Below are 24753 nucleotides of genomic sequence, written 5' to 3' on the forward strand. Positions count from 1 at the left end.
GAGAAGGTGAAATGTGTTCATCCAGCAAGCTGCTTCTTGAGAGTGCAGTTCCATCCCATGGCATTTTCCCAGTAAGGAAAACTGGTTGAAATGATGTTGTTACAACCAGATTACAACCAATTCTGGTTGTACACTGGTTGTTGTAATGACGCCATTTCAAATCAGGCAGTTTTTCCCACTGAGGTAGAAAATTGAACTGTAAAAAGAGAGTGTTCACKGAAAAATGCCACTCACCTGAGTCACAGTGCCATTTCACACTGACACACCTTCCATTGGAACAGCTGAACTGTGTGAGGGGCTCACATGTGGCGAAATCTGTTAAGAAAGAAAGAAGAAAGAATTGTGTTATTGCTGTAATTTTTTCTAACAAAGCACTTTTGATGACAGGAATTGATCAATTACGACTGTCCAGAATCACATAGGCCAGTAACTTACACACCGCGTGCACTGAAAACCTCTGAAACAGTGTGGGTGAACATCTATTATTATTACACATTAGATACAGGAGACATTGGCACAGTTATGTGAGTTGGCATCGCCTTTGAATTCTGAAGTTACAAACATTGGAGTGCGCATTTACGGAAGATTTAAGGAAGCCAAGCAGAAACTGTAATTACTGTGAACACTGTCTGTCTCTGTTTGTACTTGTGAAGCGGTTTCTGAGTAGCGCCAGAGGTAACAGAAAAGTAGAATTCACAGCTATGTTTTCTAACAGAAGGTTCAAATTGTTCTCGCTGATTGTTTTGCAGACTGTGTCCTACTGCCTGTTACTTTTCCCTCTTATCTAAAGCTAGCGTAGAAGGTGATATCAGATCACATTACTTTGGTTTGACAACTCTGTGGTGATTGTGATACACAGTAATTGTAGGTGTATCCTCGCCAGAAGAGGGTGTATTTACATTGTGGGATACCTGACCTGGGAAAGGGTCGTTTGGGGTTCATGGGCTGTCTTTGAACCTGTTTGAACTTGCATTTGTGTCTTCGGCTGACATGTTCAACCTCTCCCTGACCCAGTCTGTAATACCTACATGTTTCAAGCAGATCACCATAGCCCCTGTGCCGAAAGAACGCCAAGGTAACACGCCAAAATGACTACGACCCCGTAGCACTCACATCTGTAGCCATGAAATGCTTTGAAAGGGGCTGGTCCTGGCCTACTTCAACACCGTCAGCAGTTTCACAGCTCATTTCCTCCACATCAATACATTTCGCCATACGATGGCGAGAAAGGTTTCCCGTTTTGAATATGATATCTGAGTGAGAGTGACTAACTAAATCCATGGGGGTCCTCCGGTCTGTAATTTGACCATGATCACTACAAGTTTAGATAGCTGATCCCTAGACTAACTTACCAATATAAAAATATTAGCCCGACATGGCTAACTGTGTGACTGTCAGTGACTGACATAACAAGAGAAACACTGCTGATGCATACAAACAAATTTCAAAATGGCGTCTTGTGTACTAACTCTCAACAGTAAGGAGGGCGGGGGAGGGGGGGGGGGTTGCCAATCCCTGATCTACATCTTTGAAAGCCCATGCATGCTATTGTTTCAGAGAAGGAAGACATAATTATCCCTCTCATGACAGGGAGAGTCCCAGCTATTTCATATTTTCAATATTAAAAGCCTTTCTCTCCATCTCCATGTCGAGTTGTCTGCTCCAGAGGTTGTCAGAGCACGCTCAGAGGGTAGCCTACATGCTACATTGAATTAACATGATGGGTAGGTCAAATACAAGGCGTACAATGGAACGATATAATGCAAAGATAGAAAAAGTCTCAAAAACATTGCGAAGGATTTCTGAAATGTTAGGCTAAATGTCGATATCATTTCGATTTAAGTCAACCTATCCAAGTGGAAGGAACCAAAGGAGGGAAACCCATTGATTTGTCATGGCTGGAGTGTTAAGAAAATGCCCAGGCAAACATATCACGAAGAATGTCTTGTCCAATGGACTGCTTCATTCTAAGTAGTACGCCAGTATGAATATCTCAACACAGCTGTGACTTCATTTAATTTGATTGAACCTTTTAATGGAAACTTGTCCAGAAGCTCACCACATGAGGCGATCTCATCAGAGTGGTCCCCACAGTCGTCATCCCTGTCACAGCGCCAGGACTCTGGGATACATCTCCCGTTCTCACAGGAGAACTGGTCCGCTCGGCATGATCCCGCTGAAAACATTAATAGCAATAATAAAATAGCATTTTATAACATTATTTTACCACACCGAAGTTCCCATTAGAAAAGCTACGTTTTTCTATTCTATTATGCAACAGTTCTATGGTGCTTTTCATTACCAGTATGGTTTTAATAAGTACTTAAATAAAGTGCATTGACTAGGCCTAGCCTATTTCAGTGAGTGAATCCACACCATTATAGTACGGGACGTTTTTAAGTAATGTCTGATCTTTTACATTTACTGTTCATGTCCTGTAACATTTGATTCCACATAGAGAGCCAGCAGGCCATGTGTTTTGCATATATTTTTATTTATTTAACTTTTTATTTTATTTTAACTAGGCAAGTCCGTCAAGAACAAATCCTTATTTACAATGACGGCCTACTCAGGCTAAACTCTAACTCGGACGACGTTGGGCCAATCACGGCAAGTTGTGATACAGCCTGGAATTGAACCAGGGTCTGTAGTGACGCCTCTTGCACTGAGATGCAGTGCCTTAGACTGCTGCGCCACTCGGGAGCCCTTTAGTGCTAAAACATCTGGATTTGGTTTCTCCGTGACTGGTCGTCCTAGAGAATTGGCTCGCAGTAATCTACTCACAGTAATCTATTTATTCACAGAGATCAAAAAGTGAACGTAAAAAAAACGTGAAACCAGGATATCACTCATATAAATCGCCATTTTCTTTCTTATGGAATCATCCTATCCGTGTTCAGGATCGGCATTGTGTCAACATCTGGCAACTGAAACAACTTGATAAGGATAAAGTGAAACAAAAACATTTCTCATCTACATCCCCTAACAAAACCCCCAGGTCCCCCAGAGGAGGTGTGCATATCCTGGTCAAGTCTTCTGGATGGAGAAGATGATGAATTATCCCAGTATATAGATACATTCATGATGTGCAGTAGCACAGAGGCCATTGGGGATCTTTGACATTCGCGTCCCTCACCAACACGGGAAATCACGCAGTAGTGCATGTTTAAGTCTGGTAAGGGTTGTCTTCTCTCTGAGTATTCTCCAATGGCCTCTGGTCTGACAGAACCTCTCCCAAATGACTATCTTGTTGGAGAAACTTGGAGATCACTTAAGTTTGTTCTACAACATGGAATCTGGCGGCCGCATCCTGGTCCATATGAGCTAGATGGGCCTCTAAGTAGAGCAGACAGCGGCATACCAGAGCAGGTGAAGTTGGACTCGTCCTCGTTGTTCCCACAGTCGTTGGTCCCGTCACAGAGCCACCTCTTGGGGATGCAGCGGTTGTTCAGACACTTGAACTGATCCGCAGGGCAACTACGATTATCTGTAATGACGGGCAAAATTGCATTGATATTTAGTCTTTGACGTAAACTGTCACGTAATCATATTAATGTGTTCATTATTTGTTACTTTTATTTCTTATTTTTCTTTAGGTATTTTTCTTAAAACGGCATTGTTGTTTAAGGGCTTGTAAGTAAGCATTTCACTGTAAGGTCTACACCTGTTGTAGCTAGAAAGCATGACAGAAAAAGTCAGCCTAGCAATTTCAGTCTTGCATAGCTGATGTATGTTGTTAATTTCAACTTAATACATATTTTTGGGGAATCAGCCTCTGAGGACATGTCCTATTCTCCATAAATGCAAAATGATATGTTTTCTAACACGCAGAATAAGACCTACAGCAGATGTGCGGTTCCTCATCACTTCCGTCCAAACAGTCATCGTCCCCATCACATTTCCAGGAGGCCTGGACACAACGCTGGTTCCTACACTGGAACTCTTCAATCCCACATCTCTGTGGCTCCCCATGGTCCCCTGAATCTCCCAATGTGGCTGCAAGCACACACACACACACACACATCCACTTGCTGGCTCACCTTCACACTCCACAGAACATATTTCTCAAAAGAGCCACAACTGATGAAACATTTATTTGATGTTATATGCTGGCATTGAAAATCAGTACTGGCATATTGAGTTCTACATGGCCATATCTTAACTGCTGTCATTATTCCTATTGATTGCCTTGGTCATAGATGTGGAGCGTCAGGCTGAACGGGCCTTGTATGTTTGAGATAAGAGTGTATTTGACAGGGCTTACAGGAGCAGGTGAGGTTATTGGTGTCCAGGTACTGGTTGTCAGCGCAGGCACACACTCTGCTACCGGGAATGGCCAGACACAGGCTACCGCAGCCACCATTATTAACCCCACACGCATTGTCACCTAAAGATCAATTAGATAAACCAAAGTAGGCTAAATCCGATCTTTTTTTTTTTGCAGCTGCAGCCTTTATAATGGAACATATTAGGAAGACAATAACATAACTCAAAACTGTAACACTAACATATATATTTAATCCTAGTTACAATGATGCTATTATACCAAATACTATATTCAAAACGTTCATAGATTAAAGCGGCTTAATGTCTGTATTCCTATCCGCATGCCAGTCAGGAGCGACTGTTTACATGACTCGGCCAAAGGCAGAATCATCCAGACACCGCTGCTATAAAAATACGAGAGCGACAACATCAGATGAAAACGGAACACTGTGTCTGACGGATCATTTGACATCCTCCCTTGATGTCGATGAAACTGTATTTGGAGAGGTAGGGATATGAAGAGTGGTAAAAAAGGCTGAGGTAAAAGAAGGCATATGAACACGTTGCAAAGGCTGAGATGGGTGGTACCCAGCTGAGTTCAGCGTTTCTTTCGAGGTAGTGAGAGACAGTACAGGCAGGTGCATCAATGTGCCAACCAATGACTGTTATCATGACAACCCCCGTGCAGCTGAGTCTGAAAACATGGCCTGGGGCTACTATAAGTAGCTGTTAAAGGATTATAGTCGGTGTCCATTTGAGGACAGTCTCAGCTTCAATTCTCATTGAATCAATCATTGGTCTCTCTCTTTGTTCATGACTCGTCCTCAGTGGCTATGAGAGGTTTGGTTGTAAGAGAGGGGTCGCACCAGACATACTAAAATATGCCTGACCCCCTACTGTTAGGAGCCTGAGTGGCGGAGTTGAGGCATATAAAATATGCTAAGGCCAGACAAAATTGATTCACTGTTGAACGGATTTTCTCCCAAGAAAAGTGAGGCGAGCGAGCGAAAACATGCACAATTAGAAGCATCAATCTACATAGAGCAAGCGTGACTAAATTCAAGTCCAGTAACTTTGTTCACCTCATCCTCCTTCGATTGTCTCGTCTGGCTGCCACGAAAAGCCCACACCTGCGGATCTGCGCAAAGCGTGTGCGTGCCACTGGCGATGCACTTTGCTGGACACGCTAGCTGTTCTCCGCGGCGCGTCATCACTACAAACGCATTCCGTCGTGGTGTTATCGGTTGGCCTACTACTACTGGTAGTACCGGTAAAATGTAAGTTATGAATCGCAAATACAGCTGACACACTTCGATTTCCTCAATCGTTTTGACTTCAATTTGGTTGTCCAAAATACTATCAGCTTGCACTGCGTCTTTGCTGATGAATGCCCTGATCTCTGGCCAGTCAATTGGTAAAATTACATTGTTTCGTCTATTACTCGCTTCTAATAGATCTGAAAACGATGCAATAACCATGAATTTAACCGACTGTTTGTTTATAATGAGGGACGTCCCACGTTTAACCTGGACACATAAATAGTAGGAATTTGTGCCGGCTTCAGCCATGACTGTATGAGAGAGAAATGAAACATCTGCACGTCGCCTGCAGGCTTGAGCGTGTGTGTTTCACTGTCCAATCCGAGGCTTGAACATGATCTGAGCGTGTGATCTGAGGCTGTTCGGTCTCTTGGGCATCAACTTGGGAAAGACACGAGGGAGAGCGGTAGTGATGGTCATTCCGGCTCTTTTCAGTGAGCCGGCTAGTTCGGCTCAGCACACCAAAAAGAGCCGGCTCTTTTGGCTCCTAAACGGATCTTGAAAAAAAAAGATGTTTTGTATTTTTTCAAGTCAAACAGTTTGCGATAGTTTGACTATGATTGGTGTTAAAATAGTTCTAATTAAATCATTAAATGAAATCATACTCTACCTCAACCACAATGTATTTAAAAATGCATTAGTTTGTTATGAAAAAGAAGGCTATTACACATGTGCATTTAAAGTATAGATTTTTAATGTATTTAAACAAAGTGCATATAAATGTACCAATTCAAAACGAATACAATCTGAACAACATAATAATAGAATATTGCACCATATCAAAGGAAAATAAATAACAATGTGCAAAACTGCAGAATCCCACTTAAAACATTAAACTGGTCCCTCTTTTCTCTCTCTTCTTTATTGCCATGTTATAACCAGCAGCACACAGCAATGCGGACCATATTTTGCTTTTATGAGAGATTTGCATTCAGAAATGCAAGCTGCCTCACTTTCGAGGGGCTGATGCGGTTTCTTCTCTCAGAAATTATTTGTCCCGTTTTCGAGAAGACCCTCTCAGAGGGAACGGATGTGGCCCCTATGCAGATCTTTGGAGAAGGGGCTCCTCCAAATAGGATTTGACCTCCATTATGGCATCTGCTGAGGGATTCCTTCGTGCTGCATCCCCAGTTGCTCTCTCGTCAAAAAGCATCCAAACAGCAGACGTTTGTGGCACTACTGCTGGTGCTTCTGCTCCATCTGACCCCTCTTCTTCCTGTTGCCCTGGTGCCTGAGCCAGCTGACTGCTGGGGCTGTCCCTCCCTGCTGCTGAGGCTAACTTCTTAAACCTGGGGTCAAGTGCAGCGGTTTCTGATAGCACGTGATTATATTCCATTTCTGTCCTTTTATGAACATAGGGTGTCCATCAACTCTGTCACATGTCCTGTGGTTACATTTGCTTCTCTCTGGCGGCTGGCTGTGATTCACTGCAGACCCTTACACAGGAGTATCATTTTTGAGGCTGTCACATAGCTGAAAAGAGAGAACAGCACCCTTTTTCAGCACCTACTGTGCTCCTGTGGAAGTATTCCACAGCTGCTTTCACTTTGTCCACAGTGGGCTTCATCACCTTCAGAGCATCTCTTACAATCAATGGATGATGGGTCCATTTGAACATTTTCATGGCTTTGGTTATGTTAGCTTTATTGTCGCTAACACAACAGACCACTTTTCCATCTACTTGCCATTCTCTGGCCACTCTCAACAGTTCCTCTGCCAAGTTCTCCGAGGTGTGTCTGTCGCTGAACTCAAAGCAGTCCAGAAGACAGCTAGACATCGAAAAATCTTCAATGAATTGACATGTAACCGACATGTAAGAAGTGGTTACCCTTGATGTCCAGCAGTCAGTGGTAAGGCAAACTGCAGTAGCTTTCTGGACTCTTTCCCGCAGTGAAGCCTTTGTGCTCTCATGCAGTTGTGGAATAAGTGATTTTGAAAGGGTTTTCCTGCTTGGAATTGTGTACGTTGGATTTAGACTATTGCTATAATTTCTAAAACCTCTGTCCTCCACGATCGAAAATGTCTGGAAATCGGTGGCAATCATTTTAGCCAATGCAATATCAATTTGGCCTTGTTTTGCTACTTTCTCCAAGCTCCACTACAGCTAGCTTCACAGTTGGGTTCACAGTTTGCATATGCCGGTGTAGGTTGTGTGTAGAACCGTCTTTATATGAGATTTTGTTTTGGCAAATTCCACACTGTGCTCTAACATTGTCTACATTATTAAAATGCATCCAAATGCTACTGTGCTTCCGACTCATTTTCCAGCTGTTGTTTTCACAGCTGTCCTTCCTCTCTCTCCTCGGCTGCTAAGTGTGTGACTGTGAGTGAGTTGGCTCGGCCCTCCCTCACGCATCTTTGGTTCATTGGTTGACACTGCGTGTCTGATTGACAGGAACATTTAGGTCTATATTATTTTATTTATTTTTTCATTCTTTGAATTAGTTAATTCTATTCATTTAAATATTTTGATTATTCATATAGTATTTTTTTAAATATTTTTATAAATAGATTCGGCTCTTCTGATATGCGAGCCGACTCCCAATGTTCACCTACAAGAGCCGGCTCTTAGAGCCGACCCGTTCGCGAACGACCCATCACTAGAGAGCGGACAGTGCATTATAAGCAAAGAGACGCATATATTGGCCAAAAAAATAACACCAGATATTTTTTTTACGGTGTGTGGAGAAAAGTGAGGCGGTGCATCCGTTAAACAGTCATTCAACTTTGTCCGGCCTAAAAGGGAAAAATCAAAAGAGAATCTTCTGATGTATTAACTGTCATGCATTTCAACCCCCCTGGCTGGAGCAAAGTCCAAGTTTAGTACTTCTGCCAGTGTTGTAATTTCATCAAAGGTCCTCTCAGTTCACCATCTCATCAGGTTTGATATACTGAAAAAACTGGTTTCACAGGGTTGAAAGTCACAGGGATCCTGTACATAATGATTATATCCCCTAGTCTCTGATATATTTATATTACAAAAAGTGAGCCAGTCTTGTATTTAAATAGTTTTAGTGCATGACAATGATAGTGTGATCGTGTATTTACCTTGCTGCCTTTGAGCATCGTACACAGACAGCCCAAAAAGAGGGGCTTTCTCGCTTCTCATCAGAGCAACCTGCCCTGACTGCAAGTCCAGTTGGAAAATAGAGGCGTTCATGTAATCTGTCCAGAAAACAGAATTCTGGTGCAGGGAAATTCCAAAGGGATGGTTTAATTCTTTGCCGTTATACACCACCTTTGGATAGAAGAAACAAAAAACATGTTAGACAATAATTCACAGTTAAAAGTGACTTTTTTGATGGAGTCATGTATTTGCAACCATACAAATGTTGAAAATAAATGTACATATTCAATTGTTACTATGCATATTTGTTGATTGTATCGTCTTAATCAGTAGAAAAGAACACTCACTCATTTACTAACCGTTCTGTGGGTACCATCGAGGGAGATTTTCTCTATGTGGTCATAATAAGCGTCGCACCAGTACATGTTACTGGAGCCATGGTCTAGAGTGAGTCCGTTAGGCCACAGGATGCCTGAAGTGACAAAGTCCTGCCGGTGGGATCCATCCATCCAGGCTTTCTCTATCTTGCCAACACTATCGTTCACCTCATCCTCCTCCCAGTCTGTCCAGTACATCCAGCTGAAAAGCAGAAAAAAATTCATTATCAATATGATGGTTTAGCATAGAGAGGTAGATCATTTAGCCCAAATAATACTTAGTATACAAAACATTAAGAACACCTGCTATTTCCATGACAGAGACTGACCAGATGAATCCAGGAGAAAGCTATGATCTCTTATTGATGCCACTTGTTAAATCCACTTCAATCAGTGTAGATGAAGGGGAGGAGACAGGCTAAAGAAGGATTTTAAAGCCTTGAGACAATTGAGACACGGATTGTGTATTTCTACCATTCAGAGGGTGAATGGGCAAGACAAAAGATTTGAGTGACTTTGAACGGGGTATGGTAGTAGGTGTCAGGCGCACCGGTTTGTGTCAAGAACTACAATGCTGCTGGGTTTTTCACGCTCAACAGTTTCCCGTGTGTATCAAGAATTGTCAACCAACCAAAGGACATCCAGCTCACTTGACACGACTGTGGGAAGCATTCGAGTCAACATGGGCCAGCATCCCTGTGGAACACTTTCAACACCTTGTAGAGTCCATGCCCTGACGAATTGAGGCTGTTCTGAGGGCAAAAGGTGTTCCTAATGTTTGGTATACCCACTGTATATATATTTTTGTAAGACACGACACCAAATGTGTCAATATCAAATCACTCTTAAGTTCCCGAAAAGCAGCAGACACTCTAGTCTGCTCTGAAACTGTTAAGCCTCTCATACCAGAGAGCAACACACTACTTACATGTTTGCCAGAGAAGCAATTCACAGCATTTCAGTCCCCATCTCACCTTGAAGCTAGTTCTTATAATTAACTGACCGAAAAATGTGTCCAAACTCAGCTCCTTTCCTCAGATGGAGATTTAGGTCGCGATTCAAATCCAATCGCACTTTGTCCCGCTATGCACATTTTAAAGGCAATGTTTCAGCATTTGCGGAGACCGCATTCAGGTAAACGCTGCATATGTCGTCTCAAGTGAAAATGACCTTTAAACGTCAAGCGCGCTTTAACGCGGATCTACCACTGATCGGATTGAATCCCGGCCAGAGTCGATTTACTCAAAACAGCACCAAAATTGGGTGCTGGCATCTTACGTACAAACCGATATCTATTGAAACGTCACTACATAAGGTGACCTTATCAGGGTGTCAACTGCAAAAAGACACACTCACCTGTGCAGAGGGTCCACCACGATCGTTCTGGGGTGAGACAGATCTCCTTCTAACAGAGTTCTCCTTGTCTGTGCAGCTTTCTCCAATCTGGCAACGTTGATTGTTTTCCTGTAGCCGTCATTTGTCCAGTACAAGTTGTTCCCTATCCAGTCCACTGAGATCCCCTCCACGTTATCAAGGTCTAGGACAGGATGTGAGGGGGGAAAAAGTAATGCATAGAATATGCTGTTGTTTTCCTCTACTTGATCATCCTGGCAGGAGCGTAATCTATCACTGTCTCCAGATCCTCGTTAATGGAATCAAAACCCCAAAGCATTGTTCTCGAATCTACTGTAGCAGATATATTAATCACACACAACACAAAAGCCATGCAAAATAGTGCTGCTTACACAGAAAGCTTTTGGGTATTAGAGATTGACCTAATTCGGGGACACAACTTTAAGACCTTTCAAAGTATGAATAACCTATGATTCATTTGTGTACAGAGGTGTACAGGTACATGCCAGGGATGTAAAGAAGACAAAGGACTTCTATACTCACATAATCCCAGAACTAAAATCGTGCGTAATTTCGTCAGATGCTCGATAATGTTCTGGGGGAGTTGTATGAGAAAATATACTAACGAGACTAGAGAAGTTTCCATCCCCTCTAAATGGAAACTCAACCAAAGCATGGGCCAAATTATATATACATATTTAACTAGGCAAGTCAGTTAACACATTCTTATTTACAATGACGGCCTACCCGGGCCAAACACGGACAACGCTGGGCCAATTGTGCACCGCCCTATGGGACTCCCAATCACGGCCGGATACAGCCTGGATTCGAACCAGGGACTGTAGTGACGCCTCTTGCACTGAGATACAGTGCCTTAGACTGCTGCGCCACTCGGGAGCCCATTCCAAAATTTGAAAGATGCGAACACCTGTGAAATTGTGATTTGTCCAAAATATCTGCGCACCAGAAGAGAGTTCCTCGTTAGTTGTCGCATCTCACAGTCTGTTGACGGCTGCTATGATACAATCTTATGTTACCTGCGTCTGTCCACATGTGTTTAACCCTCACATAACGTGATTGGCATGACTCTCAATACATTAACTTAAAAGGTGCTATTTTTGGTCAACATCTGGAATATCTCATCTCAAGGTTACTTGAAGTTGTTACCTAACAAACAGAACCATCTGAATGCACTGACCATCTTTAAGGATCGTTTTTCGATTGGTCCCATCCAGTCTTTGTCGGCCAATCAGAAAGCTGGTCGTGTCGGCAAAGTATATGTGGCTGGTCTCTGCATGGAAGCCGATCGCCCGAGGGTTTACAAGATTGTCAATCTGTACCATGTGCTCAGCCTCCGACTTGCTATTCAGGTCCAGGCCTCGGATGACACCGGGTCTCCCTCGTCCGTAGAACAGGAATACCTCATTCATAGGCTCTGCAGAGAGAGGTTATAATGCATTATGAAGAGGGTGCTTATAGGAAGCGTGATGGATATTACATAAACAAACCACCAGCTACTAATCTTCTTTACCCTGAACACTGCCAGTGTGTAATTAATTTGCATGATTATCTTTTCTTCCAACCAACACAGGAAATTAAAAATGGTATCCTAAGACAAGAATAATAAGCGAATTACAATGACCTAAATTAAAGCTAGAATTCGTTCTGCCGATTAGACCTTATCAAATCAATCAATCCCTAACTCCAAAACGAGTCTGTGCCAAAGCAACGCTTGAGACAAAGTTAACGGGGAGCATTGAAGCCGACCAAAACAAAGATGAATTTAGTTTTTTACCAGTCATCAGTAACAGGCAGAGAATGAGATGTTGTTAAGGGTTGACTAGATGTGATGTTCAGTAGACCTGACAGAGGAGCGCACTGGAGCAAAGTTGCAGACATTTGGTTCGCGTGGGCGCTGTCACTAATTATAGAAGCTACTTTGCCCCCTGACTGACACTATGACCGTCAACACATTACATAATATGCCCTAATACGAACTTACTCTTGCAGGATTTTCTGTCACTTCCAAGTACAAAGCCTGTTCGACAGCGACAGGATCGGGATTTGTAACTTCCACTGAGCAGACACATGTGAGAGCATCCTCCTTTTCTTCCAGACGGATCGGGATCGCACGCATGAGTCCTGACTGCAGAGAGAGATAGGAGACGAGGGTAGATACCAGACACACGACACGCACGCACGCACGCACGCACGCACGCACGCACGCACGCACGCACGCACGCACGCACGCACGCACGCACACACACACACACACACACACACACACACACACACACACACACACACACACACACACACACACACACACAGCTATCTTCTAAACTTGCAAGAAACACTATATTTTCTTTTTACCTGTTGGTTGGGTGAGTTTTTGGTAAACACGTATTCCCACGGAATTCTCCACGGTGGTTACAGTTTGAACGTCTGCTACGTTAAACCGATTTATCTGTAAAATGTCCGCTTTTGTTCCTTTCGAGGGATCGGTGCGAGCTGCAAACAAATAATCTTCAAAGAGTGATAATCCGTGGAGGTGCAGCAACTGGAAGACAAAGAGAGCAGTAGTGACATGAGGAAGGAGGAGCACAGTGCTATAGAGCAACGCTAGGCTGCATTTATATGTTGCATTCATCTCAACTTAATCCCCAGGTAAACACCTTTGCCCCCAGCTAGCACATAACGTTCTGAGAATCCTATGTTTCTTAGAGCTTGGTGAGAAAGTGGTTGTCCTATGGTTGATTTACATACAATATTCCAACCACAGGAGGTTGGTGGCACCGTAATTGGGGAGGACGGCTTGTGGTAATGGCTGGAGTGGAATAGGTGGAATTCGATTCACTCCGTTCCTGACATTATTATGAGCTGTCCTCCTCTCAGCAGCCTCCACTGATTCCAACGATATTCTTGGAATGGTGCAGGATACCCAGCTAGCACATACATTCTGAGAACCATATGTTTCTTAGGTGGGAATTTCTGTAACAGCATAACGTTTCCTCATGGTTCTATTTATACACTGCTCAAAAAATAAAGGGAACACTTAAACAACACAATGTAACTCCAAGTCAATCACACTTCTGTGAAATCAAACTGTCCACTTAGGAAGCAACACTGATTGACAATAAATTTCACATGCTGTTGTGCAAATGGAATAGACAAAAGGTGGAAATTATGGCAATTAGCAAGACACCCCAATAAAGGAGTGATTCTGCAGGTGGTGACCACAGACCACTTCTCAGTTCCTATGCTTCCTGGCTGATGTTTTGGTCACTTTTGAATGCTGGCGGTGCTTTCACTCTAGTGGTAGCATGAGACGGAGTCTACAACCGACACAAGTGGCTCAGGTAGTGCAGCTCATCCAGGATGGCACATCAATGCGAGCTGTGGCAAGAAGGTTTGCTGTGTCTGTCAGCGTAGTGTCCAGAGCATGGAGGCGCTACCAGGAGACAGGCCAGTACATCAGGAGACGTGGAGGAGGCCGTAGGAGGGCAACAACCCAGCAGCAGGACCGCTACCTCCGCCTTTGTGCAGCACTGCCAGCACTGCCAGAGCCCTGCAAAATGACCTCCAGCAGGCCACAAATGTGCATATGAACTGAAAAGTTAGTCCTCAGGGTTTTGACTGCTATATAAGTTCTGTTATACTTACAGATATGATTCAAACAGTTTTAGAAACTTCAGAGTGTTTTCTATCCAAATCTACTAATAATATGCATATCTTATATTCTGGGGATGAGTAGCACGAAGTTGAAATTGCGCACGCTATTTTTCCCTAAGTGAAAACTCTGCACCCTATCCTCAAGAAGTTAAGTGTTCCCTTTATTTTTTTGAGCAGTGTAGTAATGTTCTCAAATTGTTCAGAGAATGTGAAGAAAATGTGAAGTTTCTCTGTGGAATTTCAGTACTTCAGCATAATGTTTTCTACAGGTTTCCTCGTGGCTCTATTTAAAGTCATGTTCTCAGAACATTAAGAAAACTTTCCATGAAAACCCCAAGAAAACATTAGTAATATTCAAAGAACGTTCTGAGTATGTTATTCAACATATACATTCGGTTCTCAGCGTCAACAAAACTCTCTGTCCTCTATCTTGTTAAGCGTGTTCAGCTGTTTTAATTGGCCACACCTGATCCTAATAAGTGATTGTTTCCTTTGAAATGGGGTCTGTTTGATTTGACTAAAATGAACAGCTTCGTATGAGTTAAATAAAACATGGCATGCTACACTAGCTCCATCCTGGTTTCACAGTGGAATAATTCCATGGATAGAAAACAGAAGGTTTGAATGTCACTGATGCCGTGCCACAATAAAAAAAGACGTGTTTGCATGTCCTATCTGTGCTTGGAGTTCAAAACAGTTAACCCAAACTAAGCTAGCAGTGTTATTAAAAGTCTTATTGAAACATGTTCTCAGAACATGATTTAATTACCTTCAAATAACCTATCATTTAGAAAACCATAATAAAACATTCTCAGAACCTTCCTGCAACCTAAAAATGTGTGTTCCCAGAAGAGGAAACATTTTCACTTATGCCTTCGTTCCCAGAACCAATTGGAAACCAAATGTGCTAGCTGGGCCTGCTCCTCCACTCCATTCTAATCCATTGGAAAAGGCTGTGGCAAGGGGATACAGCAGCAGCAGGATTGTACAGTAGCATTGGTTGCGTCTCTTTCAACCCTATTCCCTCTCTCTGTAGAGCACCACTTTTGACCAGAATAGGATGCCATTTGGGACGTAACCACTGTCTCTATGTAAAAAGGAAGGGTCAAAGAATGTCCACACTCAGCAGAGTATCTACTCCACTACTTAACAAAAGCTTATCTCATTTGGACTATCTTATTGAATCCTCACAAATGACCACTAAAGGGAGACCAACTGGCATGCCCTTTGATAAAACAGTATATGGTTTCTCTGAAACAAAGAATGATTGAACATTGGAAATGGGAAGATCATAGGATAGCAGCTGTCACACGCTGTACTTACAGAGCTTTCATGGATAACTGTGTGCCGGTTTCTCCCATTGTAATCCACCACTTCGATAGAGTCCAGGGCAGCATCTGCCCAGTAGACCAGATTTCTAACCAGGTCTAGAGTAACAGCAGTGGGCTTCTCTATTCTGTTCTCCACTATCCTGGTCCTGTTGGTTCCATCCATATTGCACTGTTCCAACTTGGCTGTACTTCCCAAATCCGTAAAGAACATTTTCCTGAAAAGCAAGAATGAATCCCAGGGTATAAAACAGTTTTTATAGAATCAAACCACAATTGAGAATCAATGTACAGTAGGCCTACAGTTTGGACTACGGATGGAAATTAGCTTTGTCGCTAACGCCGATAATTGAACATTATCATGTTGAACCTGAAACATTTGAATAATGTGCACTGTCCCATAAACAGTAGGGAAAAGGTGTTGCGGAGAAATCAATTGTGGAATCCCAATAGAAACGGTTCCTCCTTGTAATTCCTATTTCACACGCCAGTCACATACAGAATTTATCACACAGCAATGTTGTGCTGCAAATTGATGGTTTTCATTCAACCATATTTGAAAGCTCATTCGAACAGTTAAGTAGTGTTTTGTAATTAAATAAATCAATGCCACCAATCAGAAAGCTATTCTAGGTGCAGTCAACCAAATGCAACACGCCAATGACTTATTTCAGCATCAAGGCTCTTTTCAACAATGAGCCTCAGAACAGAAGTATGACTGCATGTAGAGTTCACCTTCACCCTTCACTTGTTTTTGATAAGATCAAACCTAAAATGACTCATTTGATGCAAAACAAATGTATCCGATCATATCAGACTGAGACAATATCGCTATACGCTTTCCATTCATTTCTACAATCCAACTCCATTTTAGCGGAACACCAAAACATTTTAAGTTAACTAAGTGAAATCCATTGAAAATACATGAAACTCTTAGATAGCACCCGTCTACATTCCCTTTGTCATCTGACAGATATCATAGGAGTAGAAGGGAGTCATTTTCCCCTGAAGGGAAAACTAATGTATTGCCGATGATATCGCATTAATAATTGAACACATTGGTCCTGGGATATTACCCCTCTCACTGATGTTGTCAAAGCAGCATTGTTTGCGTGTGAGTGCAATGAGTGGCACAGGAAGATAACACAATCTCCTAACAGCAACTGACTGCTAAGGTGCAGGAGCCACTTAAATCCAAGTCAGGAATACCACAGGTTTGGAAGTCTAAGCCTTAAAATAGACTCTCTCAAACAGCATCATATTCCCTATACAGTGCACATTTTTTTACTGAGGCCCATAGGGCTCTGGTCAAAAGTAGTGCACTATATAGAGAACAGAGTGCCATTTGGGACGCACTCATAGTTTCTTTATCAGCCGGAGGCGGCACTCAGTTTTGACAAGTGGTACAGCTCTGCATCACATACAAATACAGGTCTGCTCAAATTGAGTTGTCAAATGCTGTGAGCTGAGTCAGTCAGATTTCAAGTTTAAAAAAAGCTATAAAAAAATCTGTAGAATGTGAAAATGGTGTCTGTTGCTGCTTTTAGAAAATGAAAATATATCATATGGTTCCACTACAATGAACCTTAAATCAAACAGAAACATATGTGTTGGTGCCGATACAACAGCTGATGGCAAGCTGAGGCATATTTAGACAGAAAGACCTTACAATTTCTCAACTTACCCCACCAATGAGTCCAGAGCAATTCCACCAGGGTTTTGAAGATCGAGACCGACTATTGTGACACATGCGTCGTCTTGTTCATTGCAGACATATATTCTTTCACTTACTCTATCCACAAAGTAAATGTTTCTTGTGAGCCAGTCAATGGCAAAATGTTCCACATCTACAACCAAATGGAAAAAAAGTACATGGTGACTAGAGCAAACTTTTTTGTTAGAGCAGCAACATCCAAACCCTTATGATAGATATTTCTACATAAGTTGGAACGAAACTTACTCTCTAGATTCTCTCCTATCCTTACTCTTCGCATCTGTGAAAAGCCTTTTAACTTTGTCATGGTGGCACACCAAAGCTGACCGTTGGAGTTTGTAAATGAGATCCAACATAATGATTCCTCCTTGTAATAGAAATCCAACGTGTGAATCGTCTGATTAGTATCCAAGGGCTTTAGGTTGGGTATAGACGACCCATTGAGGTGTGTGACTGTGATGTGTTCTGTACTCGCAATCAGCAATACAGGTGGTCTGTCCCCAGGATCTGAGCGAGAGAGAGAGAGAGACTGAAATTAGTATCCATTCATACATTCTTAAAGGATACTTATGGCATACAATCCAACAACAGAAACTCCCAAACAGAGCATCTGAATGAGGCTATAATAAGCACTTGTTTGCTGCTAATGACCCATCAGGCAAACATTAATTTGTTTCCAAAAATCTCTGATTAATTCTCTATAACAAGTTGATATAGACAAGCTTTTACAGGTGTCTATGTAGCTTTGACCATTACAGTGCAAGTAGCATGTTAAAATGGTAGTATTCCACTATTCAACTGGTTTGGGACATTGAATTTACTGCCACTTTCACAATTACTGCTAATGTCCAGTCACTGTTTAGGTTCCATTATTTATGGACTACTTCAAAGGGGAAAGCCAACTACTGTAGATCTCTTTCTAAGGGATAGCCCACTACTGTAGATCTCTTTCTAATGGATAGCCCACTACTGTAGATCTCTTTCTAAGGGATGCCAACTACTGTAGACTCTTTCAAAGGATAGCCCACTACTGTAGATCTCTTTCTAAGGGATACCCCGCACTACTGTAGATTCTTTCTAAGGGATAGCCCACTATGTAGAGATCTTTTCTAAGGGATAGCCCACTACTGTAAGATCTCTTCTAAGGGATACCCCTACTGTAGATATCTTTCTAAGGAATGACCACTACTGTAGATCTCTTTCTAATGGATAGCCCACTACTGTAGATCTCTTTCTAAGGGATAGCCATACTGTAGATCTCTTTCTAAGGGATAGCCCACTACTGTAGATCTCTTTCTAAGGATACCCACTACTGTAGATATCTTTTCTAAGGATAGCCCACTACTGTAGATCTCTTTCTAAGGGATAGCCCAAGTACTGTATCTCTCTACAGGGGCAACCCCACAATACGTAAGAATAACTTTAAGGGATGAGGCCCACTCAGCTGGTAGATCTCTTTCTAAGGGATAAGCCCACAACTGTTAGATATCTTTCTAAGGGATAGCCCACTACTGTAGATCTCTTTCTAAGGGATAGCCCACTACTGTATATCCAGCAGGAAAGTAAACAAAGGATTGTCACCGGGTGTTTTACAACTGTTATTGACCTAGGAGACATATGGGTGCTGAAAGCATGGGAAATGTAAGGAGGTGTGTGTGTGTGTGTGTGTGTGTGAGCGTGAGTGTGAGTGTGCGTGGCCTGGACTTCTATTCACCCATGAAGAGTGTGATTTACCAGTCAAAGGAAAGTTTAGCTCACACGGTACTTGAGTAATGGAAGTAATGCTAGTCATAAATCAGGGTTCCCTCTCTTGCTAAATCCTTTCCTTTAATGGTTATGTCTTAAAGGGACACTTCAGGATTTTGGCAATGAAGCCCTTTATCTTCTTCCCCAGTCAGATGAACTCGTGGATACCATTTTTAATGTCTCTGCGTGCAGTTTGAAATAAGTAACTAACTAACAATAACACAATTGCAAACTAGCATTAGCGCAATGCCTGGAAGTCTATTGTAAGTGCTAGCATGCTATCAGATGCCATAGATTTCCAGTCATTCCGCTAACACTAGTTAGCATTGGCTCACGAAACTACCTCTAACTCCATTCATATGGATGTAGAGACATACAAACGGTATCCATGAGTTCATCTAACTCTGGGGAAGTAGATCAAGGGTTTCATTGTCAAAATCCTGAAGTCTCCCTTTAACACCCCTCTTGTATTATCTGCAACAATTGTAAAGTTACCTGATTGAATCATCACAATATGTTGGCCCTAACACAGAACAGCAAAGACATGTAGACATGAAATAGCTCAGGTCGTGTTACAGGTCGGCTATACATGTTCAGCAGATGAGTCTCCAATATAAAGTTCAATTCATATTGATTCGATGGAAACCCTTGGTTTACTTCATGAAACAACACATTCTAGAGGTAAAAGCTCTCCATCAAAGACATGCTGCATACTAAAGCCACGATACATAATTCATCCTACCGATCTTGGCTTTGCAGGACCTTCTGTTGGGTTGTAGGATGTATCCATCTGTACAGCTACATATATATGATCCAAAGGTGTTCATACAGGTCTGGCTACATGTATCATATACTGTGCAGTCGTCGTGATCTACAGTGAGAGGGCAAGAAATTGTTACAAACTAAGTGCAGTTCAAACATGACCTAAATACAGTGCATTCGGAAAGTATTCAGACCCCTTGACTTTTTCCACATTTTGTTACGTTACAGCCTTCTTCTAAAATGGATTGAATTGTTTTTCCTCATTAATCTACTACACACAATACTCCATAATGACAAAGCAAAAACAGGATTTTAGAAATGTAAGAGGAAGAGTCTTGGTGGTTCCAAACTGTTTCCATTTAAGAAATGCCCGAGGCCACTGTCTTCTTGGGGACCTTCAATGCTGTAGAAGTGTTTTTGGTACCGTTCCCCAGATCTGTGCCTCGACACAATCCTGTCTCGGAGCACTACGGACAATTCCTTTGACCTCATGGTTTGGTTTTTGCTCTGACATACACTGTCAACTGTGGGACCTTATACAGACAGGTTTGTGCCTTTCCAAATAATTTCCAATCAATTGAATTTACCACAGATGGACTCAAATCTAGTTGTAGAAACATCTCAAGGATGATTAATGGAACCAGGATGCACCTGAGCTCAATTTCGAGTCTCATAGAAAAGGGTCTGAATTCTTATGTAAATAAGGTATTTCTGTTTGTTTTTTTCTAAAACCTGTTTTCGCTTTGTCATGCGGTATTGTGTGTAGATTGATGAGGACATTTTTTTTATTTAATCCGTTTTTTAATAAGGCTGTAACGTAACAAAATGTGGAAAAAGGGAAGGGGTCTGAATACTTTCCGGTACATAAACCTGGTTTAATATGGCCCCAAAAAGATATCTCAAAAGTGTCACCTTCACACATACAGAGTACAATATATGTGTGTCCATTTATCAGTTATTCCAGAATGATCCAAATATGACTTACTGTGTTGTCGAACATAAAAGCGCTACCATTCTTTTTTTGTCATCAGTTTGTTAATATCCGCCACTCATCCCTTTGATTTGGATGAATTGTTGGCTGTCGGTCCTTACCTCTGCAGGCTCGACCATCCTGTTCCACCTCAAAGCCGTCTGCACAGAAGCAGAACGTCATGTTTCTCATTATGACACAGCCGTACTGACACAACAACTCTTGGCACTTTGGCTGGAGTTCTGGAAGTTAAAAAAACATTGTTGTGTGTAGGTGGTTGACATTGCCATGGAAATAGCAATAACAGGTGGTATGTCATGTTAATACGTCACTAATGTCTCTGGGCTTTCAGACTTGAAGTTTCTAAGTTGAAATGTCATTTCCTTTCTTACTGCCAGCAGAAGTGGACGAGGTGTGAAAGATTTGAACCCCCCGAAAGAGGGCATAGAAACCCTTTTTAAATAAATTATTCCGATCTCTTTGTTAGCTGTTTATCATTTGGTGTGCATGATTTATTTCACAGCGATTTCAAAAAGTGAATTGCTGTTTAAAAGCTGCTTATGTTGATACATTTCTACGAATTAGACGCCACTTCAAGGTTGCTGTCAACAGGAAATCAGTTAAGTAGAAATGTAAGGTCCATTGTATGTAATTAATTACTTCCTCCAACAGCAATAACTGCTCATAATCACATGCATCAGTCAGAGAGCTGTCCAAGGCTACATCCCAAATGGCACCATATACCCTATATGGTATACTGTATACTGTATTGCACTAATTTTGACCAGAGCCCTGGTCAAAAGTAGTGCACTATATAGGGAATAGGGTGCCATTTGGGACACACTAGGGGCTTCCTGCTGTTCTGTCAGCATCTCTCTACACCTACCTTGTATTTATTGTTTTACAAATTGGTGGTAAAATTTAAGTGATTTATATTCTTGCACAACATGTGCCACTGCCACAAATTGCAATGACTTCAATACCCAAAATATAATTCAAAAGCGTTTATTTCCTCATAAACCTGTCAGTGGCTAACCTTGGGAGTGTGAAGCAGAGTTATATCTATTTATGTCAAGCAGGCAAGAACGCTAGAGTCATCACACACAGCGTTTATAAATCAATTACTGTCAGTGAACTTCACTTGAATTTATATGCATTCACTTTGATACAAGTCTCACCTTTCTGTACTGAAACATTTCCAGGCCAGCTCCATCCCATCTCCCACTGATTACAAACAGCCTCTTCATTCTCCCATGATGCCTCACCAGGACCACTAGGGAGTTGACCAGAACTCATAACAACTTTTCCTTCTGTGAAAAGCAATAGGGCTGTTCTGGTGGTGTTTGAGTAATATGGCTGTCCCCCAATTCCCATCGTCTGTACTCCCCACAGATATGATGATGGTCCCCCACATGGATGGACATGGATGTGGGTAAGGGCTCCACTGCTGTGAGGAATTGTATGGAGGCTTGTGTAGACTGGGGAGCTTTTGCTCAGAGTGTTGTTGTAAAGCACATCTGTAAACAGCCCATCCAACTCCCTCATCCCCATACTGTATTTATTTATTTATCTTGCTCCTTTGCACCCCAGTATCTCTACTTGCACATTCATCTTCTGCACATCTACCATTCCAGTGTCTTCTGCACATCTACCATTCCAGTGTCTTCTGCACATCTACCATTCCAGTGTCTTCTGCACATCTACCATTCCAGTGTCTTCTGCACATCTACCATTCCAGTGTCTTCTGCACATCTACCATTCCAGTGTCTTCTGCACATCTACCATTCCAGTGTCTTCTGCACATCTACCATTCCAGTGTCTTCTGCACATCTACCATTCCAGTGTCTTCTGCACATCTACCATTCCAGTGTCTTCTGCACATCTACCATTCCAATCTTCTCCACATCTACCATTTCTTCACCACCATGGCCTATTTATTGCCTTACCTCCCTTATCTCATTTGCACTCACTGTATATAGACTTTTCTTTTTTGTTTATTCCATGTGTAACTCTGTGTTGTTGTATGTGTCGAACTGCTGTGCTTTATCTTGGCCAGGTCACAGTTGTAAATGAGAACTTGTTCTTAACTAGCCTACCTGGTTAAATAAAGGTGAACTAAAAAAATACATGAAAAAAAGGTACATAGGTTTATAGTGACCCTCTCCTAGTGGTGAGATGGATCACCTCAGGGGGCCAGCGTCCTAGACCTCAGCCCCACAGCAGCCCCATCAACCCCAGGCAGATCCGACAGCTCTAAATCTTGTTTACTGATTCCCATAGCAAACACCTGTGTCTGGTCCTGTGTCTGGTCTCTGGTTAGTGGAGCACGACGATGGCGGAATCACCTTGAGGATTCACTGTGTGAGTTATGCGGCTGTAAATTTACCACAGCGCCATGGCAGCGGAGCACTGTCAGGTGTCTTGTTTAATGGCCTGTTTCACAGCCAAACTACATTACCGGGAATCAGAGAGGCAAATAATGCCTAGCGTTACTTAACTTTTCACTATATTTTCACTTAAGATTAATTTCTAAATTTTTTACAGAACATAATCTGTAAATCTAAACTAGTCAAGATGTTTTGTATCTTTTAGATAGAATGCCAACACACCACTATGGCTTCCGGTTTAGCATGTGAATGGACAAGAAGCTCGTGGACTAGGCTCTTACGCATTAGTTCATTTTGCCAAATTTGTACTTTGCATTCTACTTTCTTACATATCATATTTGATTGGTGAGTTTGTGAGGTAACTTTTTTTAAATGTTTTTTTAATTTTTTAATTTTTTAAAAATTATACCCCCTTTTTCTCCCCAATTTCGTGGTATCCAATTGCTAGTAATTACTATCTTGTCTCATCGCTACAACTCCCGTACGGGCTCGGGAGAGACGAAGGTCGAAAGCCATGCGTCCTCCGAAACACAACCCAACCAAGCCGCACTGCTTCTTAACACAGCGCGCCTCCAACCCGGAAGCCAGCCACACCAATGTGTCGGAGGAAACACCGTGCACCTGGCCCCCTTGGTTAGCGCGCACTGCACCCGGCCCGCCACAGGAGTCGCTGGTGCGCGATGAGACAAGGATATCCCTACCGGCCAAACCCTCCCTAACCCGGACGACGCTAGGCCAATTGTGCGTCGCCCCACGGACCTCCCGGTCGCGGCCGGCTGCGACAGAGCCTGGGCACGAACCCAGAGTCTCTGGTGGCGCAGCTAGCGCTGCGATGCAGTACCCTAGACTACTGCGCCACCCGGGAGGCCGTGAGTTAACTTTTTGATTCAAACGTCACACGACCTGAGGAGCAGAGCCTCATGTGGTCATACTCCCCGGAGATCTTCAGAACCTCCATACGTTTCTGGTCTCGGAAATTACATTGCCACTCAGCAGAGCTTTCCTTTGTTTAGTGTTTTCTTTTTTTTCCTAGCCTCTTACTGAAGGACTTTTAACCACTTTATTACGCCCTATTGATCATTCGTACATGTACAGACACTAGGCCCCTTTTCTTTTTTGTAACAGGGTAACAAACTGTGGGACACTTATTTGGCCATCCTTAAGACACATTGTACGTGTTGCACTGATTGAAGACTCCCTGTGACAGGACAGTTCCGTTTCACTGTTATGGGGTCTTTGTTTTGGTTATCTGTTGACCTACTTTACCGTTTTGTGAATGCCTTTTCAAATGTATTTCACTACTGGTGCTATGGAGCCTCTCCGCGTTAGGATAGGAAGGTTTTCTGTTTATATGCACCGAAGCTGGGGAAGGAGACTTTGGGTTTGGGTGGGAGTGGAGGGGAAGTGACCTATTTTGGTCCTATTTTTGTATTATTTAGTGTTTGGTTTTGTTTGGTTTTTATCTTTGTTTTTTTCATCAGTTTTCTCTGTTATCTTTGCAAATGCTTGGTCTGTTTTCACACCTTTTTCATTTCAATATTTTAGATGGCTAACAACGCGAATAATAGTAATATGGGAATAGGTAGTCCTAATCCTATAAAGTTGTTATCTTGGAATAAAGCTTGAATTTACAATCTGAATTCAATCCCTTGTCCACTACAGACGCAGAACGGTTACTATTGCTAGTGGAACCTACTATGAACATGGCGACTGGGCAAGTCGTCTGCTCACACACCAATTAAAATGCAGAGCTGCTACCTGTCTGATTCCCCAAATTAAAGATTCCTCTCAT

The 24753-nt window shown here is 42.4% G+C and overlaps 1 protein-coding gene across 1 annotated transcript in view; it reads right to left on the bottom strand.

The window, feature by feature from the left end:
• Positions 1-3820: 3820 nt before the first annotated feature.
• The window catches only part of LOC111971101 (low-density lipoprotein receptor-related protein 1B-like), a 76258-nt gene continuing 55325 nt past the window's right edge, over positions 3821-24753 (bottom strand). The window contains exons 7-19 of the mRNA XM_070445877.1: positions 20697-20816; positions 19585-19713; positions 17343-17603; positions 17067-17229; positions 15378-15600; positions 12756-12942; positions 12385-12528; positions 11581-11817; positions 10386-10566; positions 9012-9231; positions 8634-8823; positions 4265-4387; positions 3821-3978 (exon numbers count right to left, since the gene is read on the bottom strand). Coding sequence (XP_070301978.1) covers positions 3821-3978; positions 4265-4387; positions 8634-8823; positions 9012-9231; positions 10386-10566; positions 11581-11817; positions 12385-12528; positions 12756-12942; positions 15378-15600; positions 17067-17229; positions 17343-17603; positions 19585-19713; positions 20697-20816 — 2336 coding nt within the window. The remainder of the gene's footprint in view (positions 3979-4264; positions 4388-8633; positions 8824-9011; positions 9232-10385; positions 10567-11580; positions 11818-12384; positions 12529-12755; positions 12943-15377; positions 15601-17066; positions 17230-17342; positions 17604-19584; positions 19714-20696; positions 20817-24753) is intronic.

Source organism: Salvelinus sp. IW2-2015, linkage group LG12 (genome assembly GCF_002910315.2).
Source record: "Salvelinus sp. IW2-2015 linkage group LG12, ASM291031v2, whole genome shotgun sequence".
NCBI lineage: Eukaryota > Metazoa > Chordata > Actinopteri > Salmoniformes > Salmonidae > Salvelinus > Salvelinus sp. IW2-2015.